At 38.0% G+C, this 24,636-nt stretch overlaps 2 protein-coding genes across 3 annotated transcripts in view; one reads left to right on the forward strand and one right to left on the reverse strand.

Moving 5' to 3' along the window:
• ano2b (anoctamin 2b) overlaps positions 1-13,410 on the forward strand; it is a 58,881-nt gene extending 45,471 nt beyond the window's left edge. For both annotated transcript variants that reach the window (XM_077234838.1, XM_077234839.1), the window contains 8 exons: positions 64-121; positions 509-609; positions 4,611-4,756; positions 6,352-6,504; positions 6,612-6,664; positions 8,418-8,599; positions 10,764-10,869; positions 12,029-13,410. In XM_077234838.1, coding sequence (XP_077090953.1) covers positions 64-121; positions 509-609; positions 4,611-4,756; positions 6,352-6,504; positions 6,612-6,664; positions 8,418-8,599; positions 10,764-10,869; positions 12,029-12,397 — 1,168 coding nt within the window. In that variant the 3' untranslated portion in view covers positions 12,398-13,410. The remainder of the gene's footprint in view (positions 1-63; positions 122-508; positions 610-4,610; positions 4,757-6,351; positions 6,505-6,611; positions 6,665-8,417; positions 8,600-10,763; positions 10,870-12,028) is intronic.
• A 4,641-nt stretch (positions 13,411-18,051) lies between these two features.
• On the reverse strand, positions 18,052-22,248 carry LOC143742161 (uncharacterized). Its single transcript, XM_077234854.1, has 4 exons — positions 22,082-22,248; positions 21,918-21,986; positions 18,751-18,843; positions 18,052-18,219 (listed from the first exon to the last, which is right to left on the reverse strand). The coding sequence occupies exons 1-4, from the start codon at positions 22,226-22,228 to the stop codon at positions 18,130-18,132; spliced, it is 399 nt and encodes a 132-aa protein (XP_077090969.1). The 5' UTR covers positions 22,229-22,248; the 3' UTR covers positions 18,052-18,129.
• Positions 22,249-24,636: the final 2,388 nt, after the last annotated feature.

Below are 24,636 nucleotides of genomic sequence, written 5' to 3' on the forward strand. Positions count from 1 at the left end.
CTTGGTACTTCCTTTCTTGGGGTGAGATATATCGTGTGACCCTTATTCATGGGTTTTTTACAGGTTTGCAGGCCGCCCCGGTGACTACGTTTATGTCTTCAATGACTACCGTATGGAAGAGGTGAGAACGGTTTTGCTTTTGTTGCATCTTTTATGATGGTCAGCACTATAACACCATGTTCAATGTTAGGGATGCACAATTAATCGAAATAAAACAAGTCATGAAATGGCTTAGTGCAAAGGTTGCAATTTATCTCCAAATATGCTCCAACCATCTTCCCTTGTAATGAGAAACACTTATAAACCATTTTCTTAAAAGTTAAACTTAAAAAGTTTTCCAAAAAAATAAAAGCTCAGTGGTTTAAGGTTTGAAAATGACGCAAGAAAGACAGCCATAAATAGTAGTATTGTAATTTTAAAGGTATACTGTAAAATAAAATAATAATAATTGTGCAACTCTATTCAACATCATGACACTGTCATTACATCTTTTACCTTTTCTTCCCAGTGTGCTCCTGGTGGCTGTCTAATTGAACTCTGCATCCAGCTCAGTATCATCATGTTGGGGAAGCAGCTTATTCAAAATAACATCTTTGAGATCGGCATTCCGTAAGTTCCCGCTCCTCTCAGTGAATCTCATATAACATGCTCTACTACTAAACAAAATAGCTTTTCTATCTGGAAACTTTAGAAAGATCATTCCTTCAGTAAATACTGCTCCTGCTGAAGTTGGTTTATAGCTACAACAAATCCTGAGATTGCAAGATGGGCTTCTCTCAAACTGCCTATTCCAATTCCTGCATGACTTTCTGTCATATTTTGCTCTTCTTTTGGTTTCTTTAATTCCTTTCACTCTCTCTTTGCACACAGGCAAACTTTCTAGCATGCCTGTCCTTGTACTCTAATTGACTGGATTCCTGTCTCATTTCACATGTTTCCACAAGTGCCGCACTACGTCATTAATGAGCAAGATAAAATGCAAATAAGCTTGACTGATATTTAGGTATTATATGGAGTAAAGTCTGTACTTGCAGAGCATGTAAACACAGAGAGACAAATCATCACAGGTACATTGAGTGTGTGGTATGCATGCCTTATACTTACTAACTGCATATGGAACGATTGCAAAAATCTGGGACGAGATTTCCCCTGGGTGGCTGAAAGGACCTCTGAGTCGTGGACTTCCATTCTGTGGAAATCCCTTTTTAACCTATTTCTCCTCGTCCTTCAAAATACACCAGCTACAACTCATTCTCTATGTTTATTTTTTCTCTATATCCATTTCATTTCCACACAGATATCTTTGATGTGTGCAATTCTGTAACATACCGTTTGTTGTGAGTTATCTGATAAACATGAGCACTTTTATTTATGATTCATCTTTATCCCTACTTCTATCTCTATTATCATGCATTTTGGTCAATTTAAATGAACTCACTCAATTCACTCCCATGGCCGAGGTGGCCAGAAACACTCGATGCACCTGCCTTTTGTTCCTTGCGGCATGCAACCCCAAAATGTCTTCTTTACCAATTACAACAGCAACTCAACGTGAGTTGATTGACAGCTGAGTAGCGGGAGTTCAAATCAGCTCTGTCTTTCCTCTTTCTTGTCTTGTTTGCAATCACTCTAGTTGTAAACCATGTGTGAACATGTATAAAGTCTGCGCCTACAAGTCTTTGGCATGTTCCACAAAATTGTCATTGCAGTTGACCTTTCTATCTTCCTGTTTCACCACTGAGGTTGTTCAGAGAGCTTAAGTAGTTAATTTAAGAATGCAAATCAAAAAAGCAATATTGTCCTGGAGGGGAGAACAATGTCAAACCCATTCTCCCGTGCAGTTCTATAAATACTCGCCTTGAATTTATTTTTTCGAGGGGAACGCACAGAAGTGGTATTTGATAGAAACATACCATGATGGAGGCCAGGATGACTCGAGATCCCTGACCTACTTAATAGATCTAATCTCCCCACAGACCAATGCCATCCCACAATATTATAATAATGTGCATGCTAAAAACAGAGCCTTGTATGTTTAAAAGGGTGCTTCATCTTTTTTTAGCTATGTTTTAGTTGACCAGTCATTTTCGCCAGTAGGGGTTTGCGTGTCATTCTAGCACATTCCCAAATGCAAATTCATTCCAACAGCTGGTAAACGAGAGCTTTATCACGGATGTAGGAAAGCACTTATGATACAAAGGCGAACATTAAAAAGTAATGTGCTAGGAAAGGCTGTAGTTTTGGAGACTAAATAATGCAGCAGATGCATTTGGAGGGTTTTATTGGGAGTGTTAATAAGCTACAGACGGATGGGCCACACGGACCATTTCGTCCACTATATTTGTCTAGTCCAACGTGACCTGTCATGCTCTCGCACTTGCTCTCCTGATGAGGACTCTCCAAACACGAAGGCTTAAGTCCAAACACAGAGCGATGCCCTTGCACATTCTGTCTGTTTTAATGACTTAAAAATGGGGTCAAAAGTATGTTGTGGTTGTGATTGCATGTTTGCTGGCGTGCTTTCAGGGTGAAATATATCCTGTTACATTGAGCTTTTGAATTTTACAACTTGGGTCATTATATCAATTTACCTTGTTTTCAAAACCCACTTATGTAAGCAACCTTTTCTTTTTCTGAAATCCCAAACTGTTCAATGAGAAGTTTATGAGATAAGTTTTATTCCACATCTTTAAATGTAGAATAGCTCCAAACATTTTGAAAGTTATTTAGGGTCACCACCAACTGATGAAGGTCCTGTTTTCTCCACTGGCTCTTTTAGGTATGTTAGGTGTTTTTGAGTTGTAACAGACACATGTAGGACCTACAGTCATGCTGTTTGTGTTCTTGGTTTTTAGCATTGAATTGAGATTTAATGTGCTAGAACGTTCTGTATGGCTTGACTAATCAACAAATTTGCTATAGAGATTTGCATTCTTTTTGCTTTTATTCTTTTCCGTGTAACCAAGCTAGAACAGACAGCCTTGTGTCTGTGTGGTTTGAAGGAAAATATGAAACAACTGAACAGATGTGTACAATAATGAGATTTCCAGAGAGTTCTTTTGAGTCTTCTGTGTATGTGTGAATCAAATGAACTGGTCTGTCTCCTGTATGCCTCTGGTTTCATGATTAATTGGTTTATTAACCAATTAATCATGAAACATCTGGCCAAATTCTTTCTCATGCCAGATCACTGAATTGATTCACTTAAAGGCAGAGTGCAACAGTCGGGTTCCTGAAGTAAAAACCCCATTCATTTTCTCCATAGGGAAACAGACTTTTAACTTATAAACCTTTAAGACAGACCTACGGTGAGCTACGAGGTTGTTAATCGATTGCATTTGCTTCTGTTCAAACCATCATCCTGCATTATTTCAACTTATTTTTAAAATAATCATGTTTAACAGTGGAATTCGTGGTGACAAACTACATTACCCATGATGCTGTACAGAAAATTACACCAATCAGCGAGTAGAGACCAGCAAAACTCCACCCCACTCACTGTAAACGATGTACCCGAGTCAATCTCACAACGCTCTCAAAAATACTTATAAATAAATATTTGTATAATATTTATTATACAAATATAATATTTAATATAATATAATATATTTGAAATATATATATATATATATATGCATATTTTGCAATAAACTTAAAAGTTATTGCTTTTATATATACAATCAACATTTTAAAATGAGTAGTTTTGTTTCTCCATCGTTTTTAATTCAATTGTGCTGTTTGCAATGCATCATGGGACTGTAGTTCTTTTTTTCACTAAAGCAGTTAAGTACACAGTCTTGTACCTTTGTATTTTTGTCTGATTTTCAAATACTTTTTTTTGCTTCAAATCAAAGTTTGTAATATTATGATGTTTGTTTGTGTTTGTAACAACACCTTGAAGTTAGTTGGTTTGGTCCATGGCTTATAACGCTTTAACAAATACTTTTTAAACATCCCTATGGTAGAAATGAATGCAAAAAAATACCTCCAGAAGCAGTGCCGCTGAAAAAGTGGGCAGGCACTGTTGCACTCTATTTAAATTAAGTGAAAGCTCAGAAGCCACAAGGAAGTTTAATATGATGTTATAAGAACAATTTTCAAAAAAATTATTAGTGATGTTTGCCCGTTCTAAGGCGTTCTGTGTCGTCATCCCGTTGCTAGATTGATTGTTTAGAAAATTAATAATATGCATTATGATATATATATATATATAGTATATCACACAAATATATATGTTTTTTGTGTGATATTACATAATATATATATATATATATATATATATATATATATATATATATATATATATAGCCAAAAATAATACCTCCTCAAGTTAGTTTGTAGCACAAGAAAAGTGCAGTCATTTTGGTTTTGGAAAAAAACACCCAACTCTATTTATGAGCAATAATAGTTCAGTAAAAATAAACAAAGCACACATCATGTTGATGAGCCATGTGTTTGCATAAAATTTATATGCAGTACTTAGAAACAAACCTGACACTTGACTCACTATCAAATCTGGGTCATGTTGGCTGCAAGGTCAAGTTTATAGCAACGGTTTGTGTGTTTACATTCTGTCTCTCTCTCTTTCTCCCTCTCATATCCCACTTTAGAAAGCTGAAGAAGTTGTGCCGTACGCTCAAGGATAAGGAGCGGGACCCTAAGGAGATTGTGGAGCAGCAGGGTCGCCGCCAACAATGGCATCTGGACTATGACCTGGAGCCTTTTGATGGACTCACACCTGAATACATGGAGATGAGTGAGTGACACTCAACTGTGTGTAAAAGCGAAAGTAGAGCGTCCTCAGGGTGAAGTGCTGTGAAAAAACATCTGGTTACTCTAACTCGTCCCCTTCGGCGGGAACAGCAGGATTTGTTGTCGGAGGAATGCTTTGGTCTCTGGATTTGACAAGACCTAGAGTTTCACGAAAGACGCTAAAACGCAGTTATTAGAGTTTCTTAACGGTTAAAAGGGTAACAATTATGAATGAGCTTATGAATTAGACCAATAGCCCCTGCATTTGTTTTACATCTGTGTTTACAACCAGGAAAGGGCCTACATTCGCTAAATACACTAGATTGCAGTGATACACAACTGAGTTTTTATGTAAGTTGCTGTGACAGCGTCTGCAAAATATCTGAATGCCTAGCAAACAGCAAAGTTAAATGAAAACCAATCCAAACTTGAATTACTATTATTCATTCTGCATTTATACAGCCCAGTTATGCAGAGAACGTAAGACACCGAGGGAAGTTTCCTGACACATTTGCAAAAAATGGTTTTCTTTCAACAAGTTTGAAACAGCTCTGTATTCTGTCTTCTGTGATAATCTGCCGAGTTTATTATGGTTCCCTATCATGATTGTTGATTGAGTGATTTGATGTGGGACGGTTTAGTCCCTGGAGTGCCTGCAAGTTGCATAACAGTCTTTCAGCGACATATGCGTGAGAAGACCTGGGCCTTAGACTTTTCTCAAAAATGCTTTAATCCACTGCCAAGTAAAACTTTGTTTTTCATTCAAGAAACACTTATGAGACTCTTTGAATCAAAGAAACGATTGGGGAGAAATTGAAGATGAACTTAGGACCCTCAGTAATAACACTGGTGGGAGATCAACACCTACACACTGTAAAAGATATTCTCAGTGAGAGCGGGCGAACAAGAACCAGTCATATGGATGTTTATGTAGGATACCCTCCAGCCTGATCTCTCTCGAACCATTGTTTGGTTGCTGCACAGAAAAAAACCCATGTGTCAATCAAGCCAAAAAAGGAAATGCAGTTTCCCACAAGGCTTATGTTCCATGTGTTGTTGATTGAGAAATAATCAGCTTGGTGGTTGACACCCCTGCTGGTAATGTTAGAAGTCAGAACGAAAGTTTGTTTCTAGAACAATCACCACATCACATTAGTAGTGGTTTTCCAATTGTCAAAATTATTTGATCTATATGTGAACAAATTGTATAATATTTGTTAAGACTTCAGTTTAGGGTCCAATTCTCACTAACTAGTTGCTTATTATCATGCATATTACTAGGATATTGGCTTTTTATTAGTGTTTATAAAGCACATATTAATGTCTTATTCTGCATGACCATATCCTGTCCAATATGAATAAGCTTAACAACTACCTTACTAACTATTAATAAGCATTAATTAGAAGTTTATTGAGGCAAAATTCATAGTTAATAGTTAGTTAATAGTGAGAATTCGACAATTTCAAAATATTAATGCCTGGTAACAGACAGCAGTCATGAGAATTGGTTTCTAACCAACGCACATCAATCAAACTCCAGTTTGTATTCCAAATGTCTCCGCATGTAATCTCCATGTTTGTTTGTTTTGCATTCTGCAGTCATTCAGTTTGGTTTTGTGTCACTCTTTGTGGCCTCATTCCCGCTGGCTCCGCTTTTCGCCCTCTTAAACAATATCATCGAGATCCGCCTCGACGCCAAGAAGTTCGTCACTGAGCTTCGCAGGCCAGATGCCGTGAGGGCCAAAGATATTGGTGAAAATCTCATATCAATATTTACACCACAACAATTCACTTGCATTCTAAATCAGACTCGCTCCTGGATCTACTAATTAAACCTCTGAATTGAAATGTTTCCACAGGTATCTGGTACAACATCTTGAGTGGTTTGGGAAAGTTCTCAGTCATCATCAATGTGAGTTTGTTACCCGGACCAATAAATTCCTATAATTTTGTCAGCAAAAGTCTGCTGGATGATGCAAAACATTAGCCTAGACATCTAAATGCACCCTAGCGGCAGCAAAAATTATTTTGCAGCAAAGTGTGGTCTAGCAACTCTCCGTTGGCATTCGAGCTGGAAAAACCAAACTCTGGTCAGGCCAATCACATCGTGTATAGATTTGGTGGGCGGGCTTAACATAATGACGGCAGAGTTGTGACGGTTCCCCCGCGTGATTTCCATAGGTGATTTGAATTCCCTGCTACTTGAAAACAAAGAAGATGCTGCTGGCGAACAGCAGTCTTTCGAATCGGCTTTGGCCGCGACTCTGGATGATTTGGAGTTAAGAGAACCAAAATATTGAACAAATTTTATGAACACCAAATATTTATTTATAACTATTATTATAAATATTTATTTATAACACCAAAATATTGAACAAACAGTCATGCACACCCGATTCTTTGGAAATCTACTGCACTGTCACAGGTTCATTATGGGCCTGGTAATGAATAGACTTCTGCAAAATTCGGCTGTCATTCACATAAACTTCCGCCTTTTGCATGTTTCTTTTATGTATAGATATTTTGTTATAGTTTACAGTAAGGACTCATTTGTTAACATTAGCTAATGTATGAACAGTGAGCAATATATTTTGAACAATTTAATTATCTTTGTCAATGTTAGTTTTTTAATAAAAAAAATACAATTGGTCGTGTTAGTTCACAGTGCATTAACTAATGTTAACAAATACAACTTTTACTTTAAAAAATGTATTAGCAAACATTGTAATTACCATTAAGACTAATAAATATAAGTATTGTTCATTGTTAGTTCATGGTTAAGTCATTCTTTAAAAAGGAAGATGTGTTCGGAGTTTTGACGAGCGGATACGGCAAAAGTTTAATATATCAACTAGCTCCGCTGGTGGAAAAACGCATGGGACTCACTCAGCCACAGCCGTTCGTTGCTCTGGTTGGTTGTAGCGCTGTCCTATTGCGTGCAGAGGAAATTTGAAAGACAACCATTTATCCCGCCCCTCGGATTGAGGTATGCCAATTGGGAGTTCCCAGACCTAACATCTTGATGTAGGTCTGGCTCGCCAGGCTAGCAAAACATGTCATTCGGCGGATTATTGACAGCACCAGGGCTTTTGTGAAAACTACAGAATGAATGAATGAATGAATGAATGAAAGAATGAATGAATGAATGAACACTGTGTTCATTGTCATCTAGTTTGAAAAGGTTTTTCAGCTTTTCCGTCAAAGCGTTCTTTCCGGATTTATGATTCTTTGCAGCCTTAAGCCACTGCCTGCAACGCTATGGACCCTTCACTGGAAACCCCAAAATAACTCACTACCACTAAACATTTGAACTCATGCACACTGGAGCAATACAAGTCTACACCATTGTGGCTAAAAGTTTGCAAATATGTATTTCCTACTCAAGCAATGACTCTCGTAAAGCCTATTCAATAGGAGCAGACTGTTAGTGGCCTTGAATGGCAACATGCCCAGTGCATTATGGGTGTTGAAGTTTGACTATTAGTAAAAGGAAAGACAACAGCCCTATTTCTCTTTTTTCTCCTGTCAATTTTTTTCACCTTTCTACCACATAGGCAGCAAAGTTTAATTGAACATTTAACTGAACCCATTTGTCATTGGTGAATTATGCCTTTAATGATACTTGCTTGTTCACTTTTTAATTACATATTCTTTTATCATTTCAGGCTTTTGTAATCTCCTTCACATCAGATTTCATCCCTCGCCTGGTCTACCAGTACATATACAGCGAGACAGGGACCATGCACGGCTTCATCAACCACACGCTCTCTTACTTTAATGTCAGCAACTTTAAACCTGGAACTGTGCCTTCCATCTCCAGTCTCGGCAAAGACATTACAGTCTGCAGGTAGGAAAAATGAACTATATTACTATGAACTTTGATTAAAAAAATCTAACAATTTATTGACCATCCATTGCCAAGCACAAAACCATGAACATTATCATCAGTAATTAGTTCAAAACTAAAGAGTAGTTGTAACCAACCTAAACAAACACTGATTGTTTACATCAAAGTTGTTCTTCGTAGGACAGTACACAGGCCGTAAAGAGCCGTAGGACGCCTCATTTGCACCTCTTAAATCGTATATAAATTAAACATGTGTCGAAGCTATAATGGTCTGGACATACTGAGCCTCTTGGATGGTGCCTGGGGAGATTCTACCAGGTTAGTCATGCTATCCAGTTCAGTGTATTTAGTTCAGTGGTAAATTACGAAGAACTGGATCAATCGACTTAATGTGAATAGGGAGTGTAGCTCGTCAGTTCTTTTATAGTTAGCTGAAAGCACAAATTCACCAAAATATTGAACAAACAGTCATGCACACCCGATTCTTTGGAAATCTACTGCACTGTCACAGGTTCATTATGGGCCTGGTAATGAATAGACTTCTGCAGAATTCGGCTGTCATTCACATAAACTTCCGCCTTTTGCATGTTTCTTTTATGTATAGATATTTTGTTATAGTTTACAGTAAGGACTCATTTGTTAACATTAGCTAATATATGAACAGTGAGCAATATATTTAAACAATTTAATTATCTTTGTCAATGTTAGTTTTTTAATAAAAAAAATACAATTGGTTGTGTTAGTTCACAGTCCATTAACTAATGTTAACAAATACAACTTTTACTTTTAAAAATGCATAAGCAAACATTGAAATTACCATTAAGACTAATAAATATAAGTATTGTTCATTGTTAGTTCATGGTAATTAATGTAGTTAACTAATGTTACCAGATATTTAGCTACAGCTAGTAATACATTTTTACAATAGTCTGTTCCACAGAATTCTGCAGATTTTCCTCCTCTGTCAGAGCAGAAAATGTGAAAAATGATGCACAGATTCCGCGTGGGCCTAAATAGTTTTGTAAACTATCTTAACGCGGAAAAAAAAGGTTTTTAACAAACAGCGGTGTTTGCTTGTGTTGATAATGATAGTAATTCTGTTCATCGTTTCTCTGGAAATAATTATCAAGATCATGAAAACAAACAGTATCACTGCAACACAGCAGGCAGCGAAATGGCAGGAAGAGAGACAGAGAGAAACTGCTAGATGGGACTCCATCACCCTGACGTGTGAGATCTCACCAGTGCTTTGATTATCTCGGGCGGCCTTCACAACACAGATCAGAAGCATGTCAAGAAAAGTGCTTTTATCAGAACCTGTCTACTTTTTCTGCTCTAAGCAGTTGAGAACGAGATTACGCTCCTTTGTTGGTGGACATCAGCTACTCGGACCAAAGAGAAGTGGCAATCTGATGTCTGGGTTCCTTTGACCCTCAGTCTGTTTGTTAAGAGGACAGATAGATGGAGAGGGAGCAAGAGAGCAAGCTTGTCAGTGTTCTAAAATAGGGTTGGGGAACAAATCATGCCCATGTTTTTACTGCACCAGATTTGCCCTTTCTGGACCAGTATAACCAAACAAGGACTTCACCCCAGGGATCGTGTCTTTAGATGAAGCTATCTGACTGTCTGAGGAAATCAAAACCATGCAGTCTAACACATTCCATGTAGATTACTGTATATGGCCATGAAAGCAACGTCTTTAGTACGTTATTAAAGACTCAGAGTTTACTTTTCATAATTCAATAGAGGAAATCAAAACATTTGGTAACAGTCTGGTCTAATGAATAAGGCCAACTCAGTCTGATCCTGAACAGATAATCAAAATATGACCAAGAACGTCTCCTCCTACCACAACTATATTATTTAACTGCACCTTTGGGGTGATGGTTTTAAACTATTTAAAAGTAACAGTTGTCAGTGTATCCCAAAGAGGCAAACAAATCCACTTACACAATAAAATAGTTAAGGATGCAGTTCCTTCTTTTGCACTTTAAAATATCTTCATCATAATTAATAATGCTGTTGTGTTGTTTTGCACTTCGTAGCCTTCTAGAAGCATGTGTTGAGCATGTGTTTTAAATTTTCTGTTTCTTTTTATTGCAAACCTCGCTGGAGATGAATTAGCCTAGAATGACTCGGAATGCCTGTTCTTTTTTCATTTCAGATACAAGGACTACAGAGAACCGCCATGGTCGATTGAGGCGTACCAGTTCTCTAAACAGTACTGGTCGGTTCTAGCTGCTCGGTTAGGTTTTGTTATATTGTTCCAGGTACAAACAAATATTTTACCATTACGCCCAAATCTGCAAGCTCTTAAAACATCCAACAGTTTGACCCAGTGAACGCCAGAAAATCCAGAGTAAATTGACTATGAATGGAGGAACGTAAATGTAAAAGCCACACAATAGCTACCTCAGCAATATGAGAGGTTCAACCACATATAAATGATGCAGCCTTTGCACGTTAGGAAAAATAGTCTATACTGTATGGTGGTCAAAATAAGTGCTGTAACTCATTAGAAATGTCCTGCTGTCAGCATTTGTGGGTGGAAACTAATTCTATTGAAATGCAATTAAACAGTAAACCAAACAGTTAAAGGAATAGTTCAGTCCAAAATTAAATGTCATTCAACCCATGTTGTTTCAAAGTTCATAGTGACCAAGGCTGTGTAGCTGCTAAAGGGGCTAGAAAATGTGAAAGATTTTTTAAATAAATAACAACTTAAACTCAGTATTTTCCTCACTCAAAGCTTTAATATGACTTTAAAATTCAAATGTCAAATTAATATTTGTATTCAGCAAAGATTCATTCATTTGATTAAAAGTGACTGTAAAGACATTTATAAGATTTCTGTTAAATTCTGTTCTTTTGAACTTCACACAAGAATCCTGAAAAAAAGGGTTTCCAGAAATATATTAAGCAGTTTGCAACATTGATAATAATAATAAATGTTTCTTGAGCTGTAAATCAGCATATTAGACTGATTTCTGAAGGATCATGTGACACTGAAGATTGGAGTAATGATGCTTTGCATCACAACAGGAATAACTTATATTTTAAAATATATGCAAAAGAAAGCAGTTTTTAATGTATTTGTTATCAAATAAATGCACCCTTGTTAACCAGAAACTTTTTCTTTCAAAAACACGTAAAATCTTTCAGAGCCCAGATTTTTGAACGGAAATGTAAATATTAAGTGCACATGAGATTGTTTTTTCTTCATGACTATATAAGCCTCATGATCAGGAACTCAATGTATAGACATCACTGGCAGAGTGCCAATACCTAAAATGCTGTCTGGTGTGGAAAAGATCCTCCATCTATTGAATTGAAAGATATATGTTTTCTTCACAGCCACTGATGTGTATCATCTCCTGTTCCCCTCCCATGAATGTATATATAGACTTACGTGTTCTTCCACTCCTCCAGAACCTGGTGATAACCATGAGCATGCTGGTGGCCTGGGTCATCCCGGACGTGCCCAAAAACATCAGCGAGCAGCTGAAGAAGGAGAAGACTCTTCTGGTGGACGTCTTCCTAAACGAGGAAAAGGAGAAGTTGCAGCTGATCCAGAGCCTGTTCTCCAAAGATCTGACCCAAGAACAGCAGGATGAGGTGCAGGTGTCGGATCAGACCTCGCTCCCCCTTCAGCAAACCCACCCTGGACCGGTCCTTTCCGCCCCGTCCCCGGGCTCCACAGCTCCCCGCACCCGGCCCCGAGCTGCAAGCTTCAGCCAATTCACCCGCCAGATGTCCATGTCTCCCCGCAGCGATATCACCCAGCACACGGCCGTGTGAAGGAGGTCGGGCGAGAGAAGATGAGTCTATCGGTGGAGCGTGTTTAACAGTGCCTGAGCGCTAAGTTTTGAGGATTTGCCGAAGTTTGAGGCTCTGTGTTGGGAGTTTTGGGAATCAGGTGTTGTCACTCCTTTTGGTCTCTGAACTGTATGTCTGAATGCCTGTCTACAGGCTCCACGTCTGGTTTTTAAACCCTCAGATGTTCCTAGCGTTTTCAGGGACATCTGACACACAAACTTGAGCTTCAATAGGACCGCTTGCAGATGCAGTCATTCCATATGCATTGGCGTTCACCGAGCACAGGAACACGAGCGGGTCTCTTGGAATGTTTTTCTTCTTGATCTGTTCTTAAATGAGGATTTTTGTCAGTACAAACTCATAAAGAGCAGCACACATTTGGTGACGTTGCGTAATCTGTACATGCTGTCCAAATGCAAACTGCTTTGCACATTGTCCACAAGATGTAGCATATAACAGCATATAATAACCCTTAATTTTCTCAGGTAACAGCGTCACTGTAGGCTGTATTTGTTCTCATCAATATGACCATTGTTGGGTTAATAAAGAGTATGATGCGTGTTAGTAAGGTAAGATGCAAAGAACACAATTACGATGTGGTACTGCAACGTATTCTGTGAAATGTGTGGCGTTTGGTCTTTTTAACGTCCCAGCCCTCTCGTAATGTAACACATTAAGGCAATATGTAATTAAACTCAAGTTTGTCAATCCATATATTTATGCTATGCCTCCTGATAAAGTGCAGGGCTGTAGATTGGGATCACAGCATTCGCTGTATTTATGATTGTGGAGCAGCTGGTCTTTTTGTGCCATGTCATCTATAATCCTCCCATGAATTTGCTGTCACCGGTGTGGGAAGGTTGAAGGGGGGTTACTGTCATCCAGGGAGGAAACATGGATGGATGTTGTGTGCCAACATCTGGCCATCAAGTCATCATTCACTATGCCTCTTAGGACTTAATAATCATGCAAGAAGAATAAATATTTAATCCCAATTATGCGCTAGTGGATTTTCTTTCTCGCCCTCAAGGCATTGTGCTTCAAGTCCCGCGGGGTCAATTCACATGTGTTCCTGACTTCTAGCAGCTTCGCATGTTGTTTGTTGTAATACCCTGATGATTGGCACACATGCTTAACACAGCTAACTTTACCCAGTACAGTAGACACTGCTTCTCTATTCTCTTTTTCAGATTTACCAGGGCAGGATTTTGATCTTTTTGTGTTTTCACCTCAGAGCCACATTTGATTCAACCCTGGGGTCTGGCCTTTACAATTCAAGAGGATTAAGATCTTGGCATTCACCATGAAGTCTATTCTATGTGCTTTAAAACAGGCTGAAAAATACACATAAATATTTGCATTTCCCACAGATTAAAACGCATAAGATGTGAGCAAAAGTTAAGCAGCTCAAGTCCAGAGGACTGCTGCCATGCAACTTACCAGCCCAGCTTGAATGCCTAACTCATTTGACGGGCATCTATAAGGTTTAGGCGTGTTTTTTACCCCCTTTGGCCTCTAATGGTTGTTATTTAGATATGAAAGTTGGACTGGCTGATATGGCAGTCAGATTTGACTACTGACACGTGATAAATGCAGCAGCAGGCAAAAGTAAAATAAATTAATTAAGCGATGCAATGTATGAAATACTTTTTTTGTAATAAGAAATTATTACTGTTACAAGTGTCCAATTGTTAGCTTTTAAAAATTTACTGATACAAAGATTTTATGAGTAAGTGTACATGATTTTAAACATAGGTAAAATATATATGTCAAAATTTGCTAAGGGGTAATTAAATGTAACAAATCATGTCATAAAAATCACTATATTTCATAAAAATCACCTGTAAAGTTTATAATATATAAAATTTCATCAGAATATGAGAGTGAAATTGGACTACAGGGACTCATGATCACTCATTTAACAGTTCATCTATTACCAAAAAGATGGTCTGCACAAATAGCATAAAATTCTAGCAAAAATAGCAAAAAATGGCATAAAACCCACACTACCGGATGTTTTCAGTAATTGAAAATTATTGTTTTCAATAATTAAAATTATCCCGATGCTATTTTATGACTCGCTGGACCTCTTCTTCACGTAAATACCACCATGTATTGTGCAAGTTATTTTTTGACAGACATCGATGTTGTGATATTTTTAAATGATGTGGATTTGAAAACAGATGGATCCTAAGGTAATGATTATTTATTTCTTAGCTGGCAAGTATTCAGTGAAGTTATTGATGTCCATGAGTGTGTTTTATCCATGTTTTTAGTTAATACTCCAACCGACAGTCAGCCTAAGTTTTTGACAGACGTGATAATCAGCGTAAGGGGTGATCATTTTTGGGGGTAATTATAAAACATTTTAAATTCTTTTAGTTCATTATACTTATTTTATGGAATTAAGATTATTTTGTTACTCAGAGACTGACATGTTTGGCTTGTCTCGCTAATTTGATGACTTTTGAAAATCAAGTAAATTTTTCAAGTACATTTTCCTAGGAAAGGAGTGTTTTCATTAACAAAGTTGTTTTTATTGTCTCTTATAACAAAACCAAGAAAATGCTGATTTTAATTGTGAAAATCACTTTTTAAAACTTGCTCCATTATTACCCCTCAGTAAATTTTGACTCATATTGAAAGGTACTATACATTTATTTATTATAAGTAATATAATAGGTAATTTCTATATTTTTTAATATTACTTGCACTATATACACTGTAATACTTTTTAAAGGACTGAGATATTTTGCAAATGTAATATACTTCCTAAAATGGAATCATAACAATAAACATATATTATGGAAAAAATTTAAGGTACAGTATTTGTTGCAAAATTAGGCAAACAATATATAACAAAAGCATGCTTTAAACCCACATCCATTGTCTCTACCAATATCTTTAAATCTGATGAAAAATCAGATTGGAAGGTTTTAAGGTTTAATAAGGGTTTTCAAGTGTCCTTAGATGTACTCTTGCACAATCACAATTCAACTTGCTGCATGCTGCTGTCCGGAAGTATCTCGTTGGTACGTAATCTTCTCCAAAGCCTTTATTCATCACACACAGCAGTGATGCAAGAGCAGGGACAGAGTAATTAGGATTGGTTCTCTGTGTCTTACTGATCCTACTATCTTGGTTATGCATAACATCCGCCTACACAGCGTAGTATGAGCTGGTATTAGTTGGATCAGTGATATTATGGTTGTGATTGACTGCAACGTATTCTCACTCTAGTTGAAGACACACAATGCTGTGCTGGTGCATGGTAGGATTGTGATGTCAGAGAATGGTTTCTGAATTAAACATCGGCACATGGGGATGAGAAAGGAACCTGGAATGAAATCTGTGACAAACCTGAATCTCTCTCTCCCACAAGGCGTTCCTTCCTAGGGTGAGATGACGCACGGGTTGGCCACTTAAAATGCTGGAGTCAATGCATTGTTAATGTGAGGAGTATTTTTGATAAGCCTAACTGAAGCACAGCATCACTAATCATCAGAGGACACCTGCAGAGTTTCACTATTCCCAAGCTGCTTGGGTGTTTTCTGGATAATTATTCTTTGCATGCACATTTCCACTGTTAAGATACTGTGTTTTCTTGTACAAGTCATACAACTTTTTTGCTCAATGCACGTTTCGAGACGTTACATTTAGATTTTTTATATAGTAGTTTAACATAACACTGTGTCTTAAGACAGAAGAGAGGCACAGGGGGTTGCATTCAGGTTCACTTCTTTTAAATGGCCTAAAGCACTGGCTTTTATCTGGAGTTGTTACACACCAGGCTTTCACATGGTTTCAGGTGTTAGCTACACTAGAAGATCGCACCATTGTGCGTTTCCACGGAAGCTCTGCCAATGGCACATTCCATAGTCAACTAGACTAAACCTTCTGATGACCTGATTTGTGAGTGATAGCCATTCATTTCCTGTATCTTTCTTCTTGTCCCTGTCTTATGGCATTGTGTTCAGAATGGAATACTAGCTTAATACTATTAGCTTACTAAACATTATAAGTGCACTGCCTACGATTTTTCAAAACTTGACAAAATGCAACTATAAACACTGGAACGTTGTTATCACATGGCCTGATTGATTATGTTGTAGGCTATGTGATCCATATGTAATCTATATAAGTGAGGGTAAGACAGACGTGAGGGTAGGATCACACAGAATGCAGTTTTGCTCTTAAAAATACGAGGCGCATAATAGTTATGACTGGCTCAAAGCAAACTTCTTAGGTCAGCTAGTCCTACATGCTCATTTACTGGTAATCGTCATTCTTTGTTCACACATAGCATTACAACTTCTCATACCGGGAAATTGCTAGAACAGATGACAGTTGAAAAGTTCCTGTTTACACATGATCTCATTACGGTAATTTAGCTACCAGTAAAGACTGCGAGAAAGGGGCTAAAGATTGTTACTACTTCCAATTCATTCCCACAATACAATACATCAATGCACTTTAATTTCCAGGAAGATCAATATGCAGTTTGGGATGCAGTTTGCTCTGTTGCATTCTGCATATTTTGCAAATTTATAGGTCTGCAGGTATCTCATACTGAAAACTGGCACATGTACCAGAGATAGAGAATGTTAGTATGCTATTCTGAACATAGCCCTACCGCTCTGCTTTGACCATGTAGATTTATGAGAATAAAGGGCCATGGCCTAGAAATGCTCAAAATGAGAAAATAACTTTTGAATGACCCAAAATTGCTGAGAAAGATTAAATGTGCTAAATGGAGTCTAGAGGGGTGGAAGGGTGGTAAAGCTGGCAAGTAAAATAACTGTTTCATTTAAGATGTAATGCTTCAGTATGGTGGGATGAATTGCCTAGCCCCAGAACTATTTGCTGGAACGCTTGTTTTAGAAAAGACTCTAGCGTGTTGTAAGGTAGCATTTCACTGAAATGTGTCCTGCAGAGCACATTAATGGTTTAGAAAAATTCTAAGCTGTACAGTCCAGTTGCACTACTAAGTGTGTCTGTCATGAAATAAACACAACAGAGCACATGGAGGAATGTAGATCATTTAAAGATGCGTTACACTAGAGACTGTAGCATTTTCTTGCCCTCAGGGGTCAGACATGCTGCAACATGATCCTGCTGTGTTCTTCTCCCTTAATGCTAGACCTGTACCACTGGAACCACCTGTTTCTTTCTCTTCCATCCTTTCTTTATGCATTCTCTATTCTCATCTATCTCCATCACCACCTTTTGTGCGGGAGATCCCCAAAGATGCATAAAAGGCTCTGAAAGACATGAGAATTAATTGGTTCTTGTTCTCTTTGAATCTGAGCTCCTCTGTTTGTCTTTATCTCAGGTCTCCCTCCTCACCGCAGAGTCATGCGATTTATTGTCCATTTATACTCATCTGCTGCAATATTACAGTGAAACATCGGACATGTGACGCACATTACGCCAGTAGCGGTGATTTATTTGCCACACAGTCAGCCAGTTATTAAATCATTATGAACATCAAATAAGCCATAACTCACTCGGTTAGTGTCTTTGAGTTTATATAAGAGGTAGAGATATGATTTGTTAAGTTACATGATTTTCTGCTTAAGGTTTAAACAGTCTAATATTAACACATCTTCAGAAGTTATCCAACCACTACACACCTGTAATATATCATATAAAGCTTTGTTAGCAGTTTAAGTATTTGAATGGATTGGAGTTTTACCATTTAATAGTAAACACAGTTACAGTCTCATCAGAAGGTGCTTGACGGTCTCGTTTGCAGAACCTGGATCTAGACCCAAATCCTGAAGCACAACTTGCTTCTGAAAGTCCTGGAAATTAAAATTGAGATGCATTAATATCTGAGCTGAGATGATATATGAAGATACATAGGTGGAACTTCCTGAACTTTTACAAACCCTTTTCTCCTTTTGACAATGTGTTGCAATGGTGTGTTTTTTAAACATGAAATTTGAGTAATATGTTATGAAATTTTTATGTGCATTTTTGGTGTCTGTAGATGTAATCTGTGCCTGTCTATTGCTGCGAGTCAGGTAGGTATGGTATTGGTTAGCATACTTTGCATTAGATACGTTCAACATCTGGTCACATTCAGTCATACTGCTTTTGGGCCTCACATTTGTACCTGGGAATAGTACTAGTGTGTGTGTGTGTGTGTGTGTGTGTGTGTGTGTGTGTGTGTGTGTGTGTGTGTGTGTGTGTGTGTGTGTGTGTGTGTGTGTGTGTGTGTGTGTGTGTGTGTGTGTGTGTGTGTGTGTGTGTGTGTGTGTGTGTGTGTGTTGTGTGTGTGTGTGTGTGTGTGTGTGTTGGTCTGTCTGTATGTGTGTCTGGACAAGGCTCACCCTAAATTCTCGTAGTCGGTCTAGTTTTGCACGGATAGTCTTGCGTTGGACAGTCAGCTCGGCCACATGACTTTTCCACTGCTCTTCTTTCTCCTTTCACAGACACAAATACACAGCATGTTCATAGTTCTTGAGAGGGTCAGAAATGGTGAAGACATGATTCTAATACTGGGTTTATTGAGGGGCATGCAGCTTTGTAATAATATTAGGCTGTTGTTATGAAACCATTCATTTTGATAATAGCATTAAGGGGCTATATTTATGTTGCAGTTTCCTTTTAAACTCTTCAGTCTACTTATAATGTTAGTCAAGGATTCTTTTACCAAATTTAGCCTTACGTAACATTTTCCATCCTCTTTGTCTCTTAGAAATAAACTGCCTGTTTGTGCTATTGTACAGTAGTGGACAAAAGTGATGTCTGGAGGGCATGTTTGTTTTTAATGACCCTACATGTTCGATTAAACATCAAAATATGAGATAAAAAATTTTTAAATATGAGGGAAGAACAAAACATTAAACTTGGTCAATGTATGTATCTGACAAACTACAGCAGGTATGCAAAAAATGCATTGAAAAAGCAAAAAGCTCAGGAAAAAGCATACATTGACTACAACATGATCAGTTGTTAATATTTCATTGGTAGGTTCAAACTTTTTTTGTATGACAGCCCGGTAAAAATTTGCCTGCACAATTTGTCATGTTTCATTGCGTTATCAAATAAAACAATTGACTCCAGTCCAAGCACAATGACGCAACATGCTTACACAATCTTTAACAAATTCTTAATAGTATTCGAACAAAGGGTGAAGATTTCCTAAAGCCGAACATCACTTTTGGCAACTACTTTACTTTTAAGAGTATATTTAAATTACCTCTGTTATGATTGGCTAATCTCTTCGCATGTAAATACTTTAATCGTAATCAGAATATTCCAAGTTGCTTGATACTGATTAGGCATTAAAATATTAATATAATATTTAATATAAGTTGTTATATGTTAGTGTGCACAAGGTTTCCATAAAGGACTTTAGTGACAATGACTATGTGGATCTCAAAGAAGAAAACTGGTTTGATCTTCAGCAGAAATTACACAGCCATTTATTTCCAAATTGCCTAATGTTATTTCAAGCTTCTTATGGCTTAGAAGCAAGCTTGTGTGTCTGAGGGCCGATGCAGTGAGGTAGACCCTGATGTAGGGCTGCAGGAATGAGGCTAGGCTTGACCTTTGACCTATGTAGACTTCAGCCAGGTCTTCTGTGGGTGCTACTTCCCGTCTCTAATGTGATAATATAGGCCAGGCAGTAAACGTAGCTGTACTCGGCATATGGAAGACGTTGAAACACATTGCCTTCTATTCAAACTATTAAGAGAAAAAAACAGGCTGTAACACCTCTTCCCTCAGAGGATTGAAACAGTCACAGGCTGTTCTCTACTTGTAACACACACACTTACAAACGCACGGAGGGTGGGGTTATCCGTTGGGATCTGAGGTTTGGGGGGTGTAGGTTAATGACAACAGGATCAAATAGTACGCACATGGGAAACATAAGTAAGTACTTCTTCCCTGACCCTTCTGTACATTAATCAGAGGACGGACACGCTGCAAACCTGAAAACTCGCCGGGAGACGCTGAGCAGCTGGAGAGGAAGGAAGTGAGAGCGGTGGACTGTCTGTTTGTAGCCTTTAGAAATTAGAAAGGCAGAACTCAAGGCTATTCCACCGCATTGACTCAGAGTAATTTTTTTAACTTCATCCCATTGTTTTTTTTTCTTAAGAGAGCGTGGAGTTAAAAAAGGCGTTGCAGGAATTCCTCAAGCTGTTGAATTTATGACAACGGCCAAGTGGACAACAACAACATGACTGTCCTTCAGTGACCTCACACTTGGCTGTTAGACTTGGACATAACTGGCAGCAGATCATGCGCAGCTGGGGGCTTCATCAACTTACACAAACACAGTCCCTGACCGTCCTGCACAACAGCTACACGGTAGCATGAGGTTTCCACCGTTGTATCTTGCATGCACAGTTTAAGTTTCATGCCCACAGACCGTTCATAGTTCTCTCACTGATTGTTTGCAACTTTGCATACACACTGCATGTAAAACCACAAGCTTGGGGTGCATAGTTTAGCATCATTTCTTAAAGGGTAATAAACCCTTTTCACACAGTTATATTTTCATTTTTAAAAATGTACATTTATAACATATGTATTAGTGTATTAGTTAACGCTGCCATATTAGTGTTGCTAATACAACAGCTGACATCTTTCTCTCTTCTGGCCAATGTAAAAAAATTCTGAATATTTTATGGAAATGCTATTGTGGCTTCTTTCTTTCACTATCCGATCATAACTATATAGGTTTATGACTTATTATGATGACTTAGATGACTTCCGGGCAGAACCCCGGAAAAGTGAAAATGGTCCATAGTTCATAATATTATAAATAATTTTGAGGGAATTTTTTTTTTTGTATTTGCCAAAGTTCACAAGGGGTGTGGCTTCAAGTATTTAAGAAATATTAAAAAAAATTATGTTTACTGTACACTTATTCATTTAGCATAGAAGTTAAATCAAAAGCGAAATTAGATCATAAGCAATTTGTTATAAGAACATTAATATTTGCAGTGACTAATTCCAAGTATAAGCTTTGTTTATGATTTAAATTTTAAATTTGAGTCACATACAGTATATAGTGGCCAAACGTGTTTTTGCACGTAGACTATTTTTAGTGGAATCATCTATTTACCCCCCTCCTAAATGCTACATAAAAACAAAACATACTGTAGTTGATTTTTTTGACATGCCATTCAGAATGTTATCAGCCAGAAAAAGCTGATTAAAGCAGACCAGACTTCACTCCACCTGCTCAGACTACCAAAGTCCAGTTTTTTAAAATACTTTTATAGCAGAAATGATTGCATTAGTGTGTTTACATGGGTAACCTGGCCTTACAATACAGAAGTCACTGCATGTGCAGCCAAAGTTAGGAACAATGCAGACATAATGCAATCAAGCACAATTAGCCTGACAATGTTAGTCTGCAGAAGCAGGTCTGTCATCTCTGGACAGACTCAGGCTGCAGATGGTGGAGACAGATATAATCAGTGTTATCACTGCAGACGGCAGTGATAGTCCTGCGGTGACTTTTTGACATTGGTCAACATACCTTCTGCCGTTCCTCTATCTCACGTTGCTTTTCTTGTTCCAGCTCCTCTCTCTCCAGTCGACGGCGAATCTAGCAGAACAGAGAATAACGTAAGCATCGATGTGTTCATAAACAGACTTGTGGAGGATTGAGAGAAGGTAACAAGAAAATAAGTTCACGTTTACCCTATCTTCTTGCTTTTCCTGACACTCACTCTCCTGACATGTGCTCTCCGGGCTCTTATCCTGCTTCCCAAGACTGTTTAAAAAAGTGTAGTCTTCCTCCTTACAAAGATCTCGCATGCACTGAGTGGATAGTAAGAAAATGCACATGATGAGATATTAATTTAGCTTTTTATTTTATTTTATGTTTTTATGTTATAGATGCCCAGCTAAATTTGCAGTCAAAGCAGTTTTTTTTGCAAGTCTTTTTTAAATGAATCTGATCTCATAGACAAAACATGCATGAAAAAGTTGCAATAGAAACATGAAAACCTTAGACATGGGAATTTGAGAAAATCTGTTCGAATGAGCCATCCTAAAAAAAAAAAAAAGTAGAAAAGCCAATTTTTTTACAGTCACAGTTTCAGAGAATTCTTTTTGTAAAAAGTTTTGTTACAACCATAAGTTAATTTTCACTGAGTCTTAAACACAACTACTGCACATTCATATAGTATATATCCTGTCTCCTTTCATACAACTGCATAATTTTTGTCAAATTCAATTGGATGAGAATATCTCGGCTAGCTTACCTGGACTGGAGTTGTCTCTTTGCACACTCCTTTCGTTTGCTTTCGTCTCCTTTTGTAAACCTCATACAAATGGTAATATACTGTGACGATGTGCAAAAGACATCATAGTTATTTCTACACAAGGCTGCTAAAAAACCCACTGTGGTGCTAATAAAACTGTCCTTTCACTTTTGATTAATTGAATTGTCCCATGTCAATATGTTTCCTTCGCACTTCTGAAAGAGGTTTCTGTTCGAACAGATCGACAATCAGCTTCCCTGTCTCAGACCATAATGTAGAAACCATAAGCCTGATCACAGGTCAGTATAAATGAACAGCACCTTCTAACAAATGCAATCCGCCTGCAGAAAAACATAGAGGTCAGAGTTGTTTTCAGTGATGTCATTGGATCTTTTGGAATGCATATAGGCTTCAAAACATGATTTGATGGAAATGTGTTTGTGTGACACAGAGAGGCACTTTAGCAGAAACCAGAGACGTGAGCAGCAAACCTAACCAAGAATGTAGATCATATGATGGACTTGTCTGTTGTGGAAAAAATGTATAGGTTGTAGATTTTGGCCAGAGGAAAGGTATTTGCATTGTTTTACTACTTTTAACCGCTACAGCTTTCAGAGGTGCCATGGTTTAGGTGTGAAGGTCAAGGGGTGAAACGTCACTTTGACATCACTTTTAACTTTTAAAAGATCTGAAACAAGTTATTGGCAGTGTGTTTATTAATTTAAACACATAGTTTTGGACTCCACTAACTTTCATTGTATGGACAAAAACAGTTCAAACGTCTTCTTTTATATTCTAAAGAAGTCTGTCATACAGGTTTGTAATAACATGAGGGTAAAAATTGTATGATTTTTGTGTGAACTATGCCTTGAAGTCACACTTAAAAATGTATAAATGTTATTGTATTAGAAAAGAAAAAAAAATAACAAATGGCATTTAAAGACAGAACAAGCTCACTTTTACATACAGATGTCTGTTTTTAAACTGTAGATTAGAGGTCTGCACTCCCGCGGGAGTCCCGCGGGACCCGCGGGTCCCGACGCAAAACAGTGCGGCGCGGGACAAATTTTTAAAGGTCATTGCGGGAGCGGGCGGGATGATGAGGTGCACTTGCGGGTGCGGGCGGGAGGGATGATACGCTGCACTCCCGCAAATTAAATATGAGTGTAAAGTAAAATATATAAATGATTAAAGTAGCGTACATAATTTGTAGTTGTGAGGGAGATTCTGATTGGCAGCAATAAAAACGTTTTAAGCAGCCTAAACTTGTGAATGTTGTCGGGTAGGGCGGGGCCTAATCTCACGCACACTTGTTTAGAGACAATTGGCTTTATGCACAGCTTCACTACTTCCTGAACTTCAGCCAGCCCTTTGTTTCCTGTCTGTCATTATTGGACAAACTGATTAATTCAGGTGTGCCTGGCCTCAGTAACAATAATCAGGCACACCTGGACTAATCAGTTTGTCCAATAATGACAGACAGGAAACAAAGGACTGGCTGAAGTTCAGGAAGTAGTGAAGCTGTGCATAAAGCCTATTCCTTTCCCGCTGCTCCGAGTTCGAATTCGAAAGCTAGTTCAAGTTCAAAATAGACAGCATGGACGAGGAACAGAGCGCCTCTAGTGCTTCAGATAAAGTACAGTTGTGAATATTATGCTGTTCGTAATATGGGACCAATAAATATGTTACCAAGTATTGGTAAGGAATTTTGTGGGCACGCATTTTTTTTCCCCAAGACCTTTCGTCAGACAGAAAGTGCGGGCGGGAGCGGGACATTATATCACAGATGCGGGCGGGAGCGGTACTAAAAATGACAAATCTTTGCGGGAGCGGGCGGGAGCGGGACTGAACACTGCGGGAGCGGGTCTGAAAATTGTGTCCCGCGCAGACCTCTACTGTAGATTAAGGTTTTAAGTATTTACACTTTCTGATTTTTAAATGTTACAGTGACAGTAGTTAAAGTGATAAACTACACCTGTGTAAATTTGA

The sequence above is a fragment of the Siphateles boraxobius genome, unplaced genomic scaffold, assembly GCF_051911475.1.
Source record: "Siphateles boraxobius isolate OS27281-9 unplaced genomic scaffold, OSU_SipBor_1 19, whole genome shotgun sequence".
NCBI classification, from domain to species: domain Eukaryota; kingdom Metazoa; phylum Chordata; class Actinopteri; order Cypriniformes; family Leuciscidae; genus Siphateles; species Siphateles boraxobius.

What these genes read in the sequence shown, in the direction of transcription:
- LOC143742161 (XM_077234854.1), bottom strand. Translation starts at nt 22,228, where the DNA reads ATGTGCATTTTCTTACTATCCACTCAGTGCATGCGAGATCTTTGTAAG. An exon ending in AGATAGAGGAACGGCAGAAG is followed by an intron (nt 18,844 to 21,917) that starts GTATGTTGACCA and finishes TGTCTGTGAAAG; the next exon opens with GAGAAAGAAGAGCAGTGGAA. An exon ending in ACCGACTACGAGAATTTAGG is followed by an intron (nt 18,220 to 18,750) that starts GTGAGCCTTGTC and finishes TTTAATTTCCAG; the next exon opens with GACTTTCAGAAGCAAGTTGT.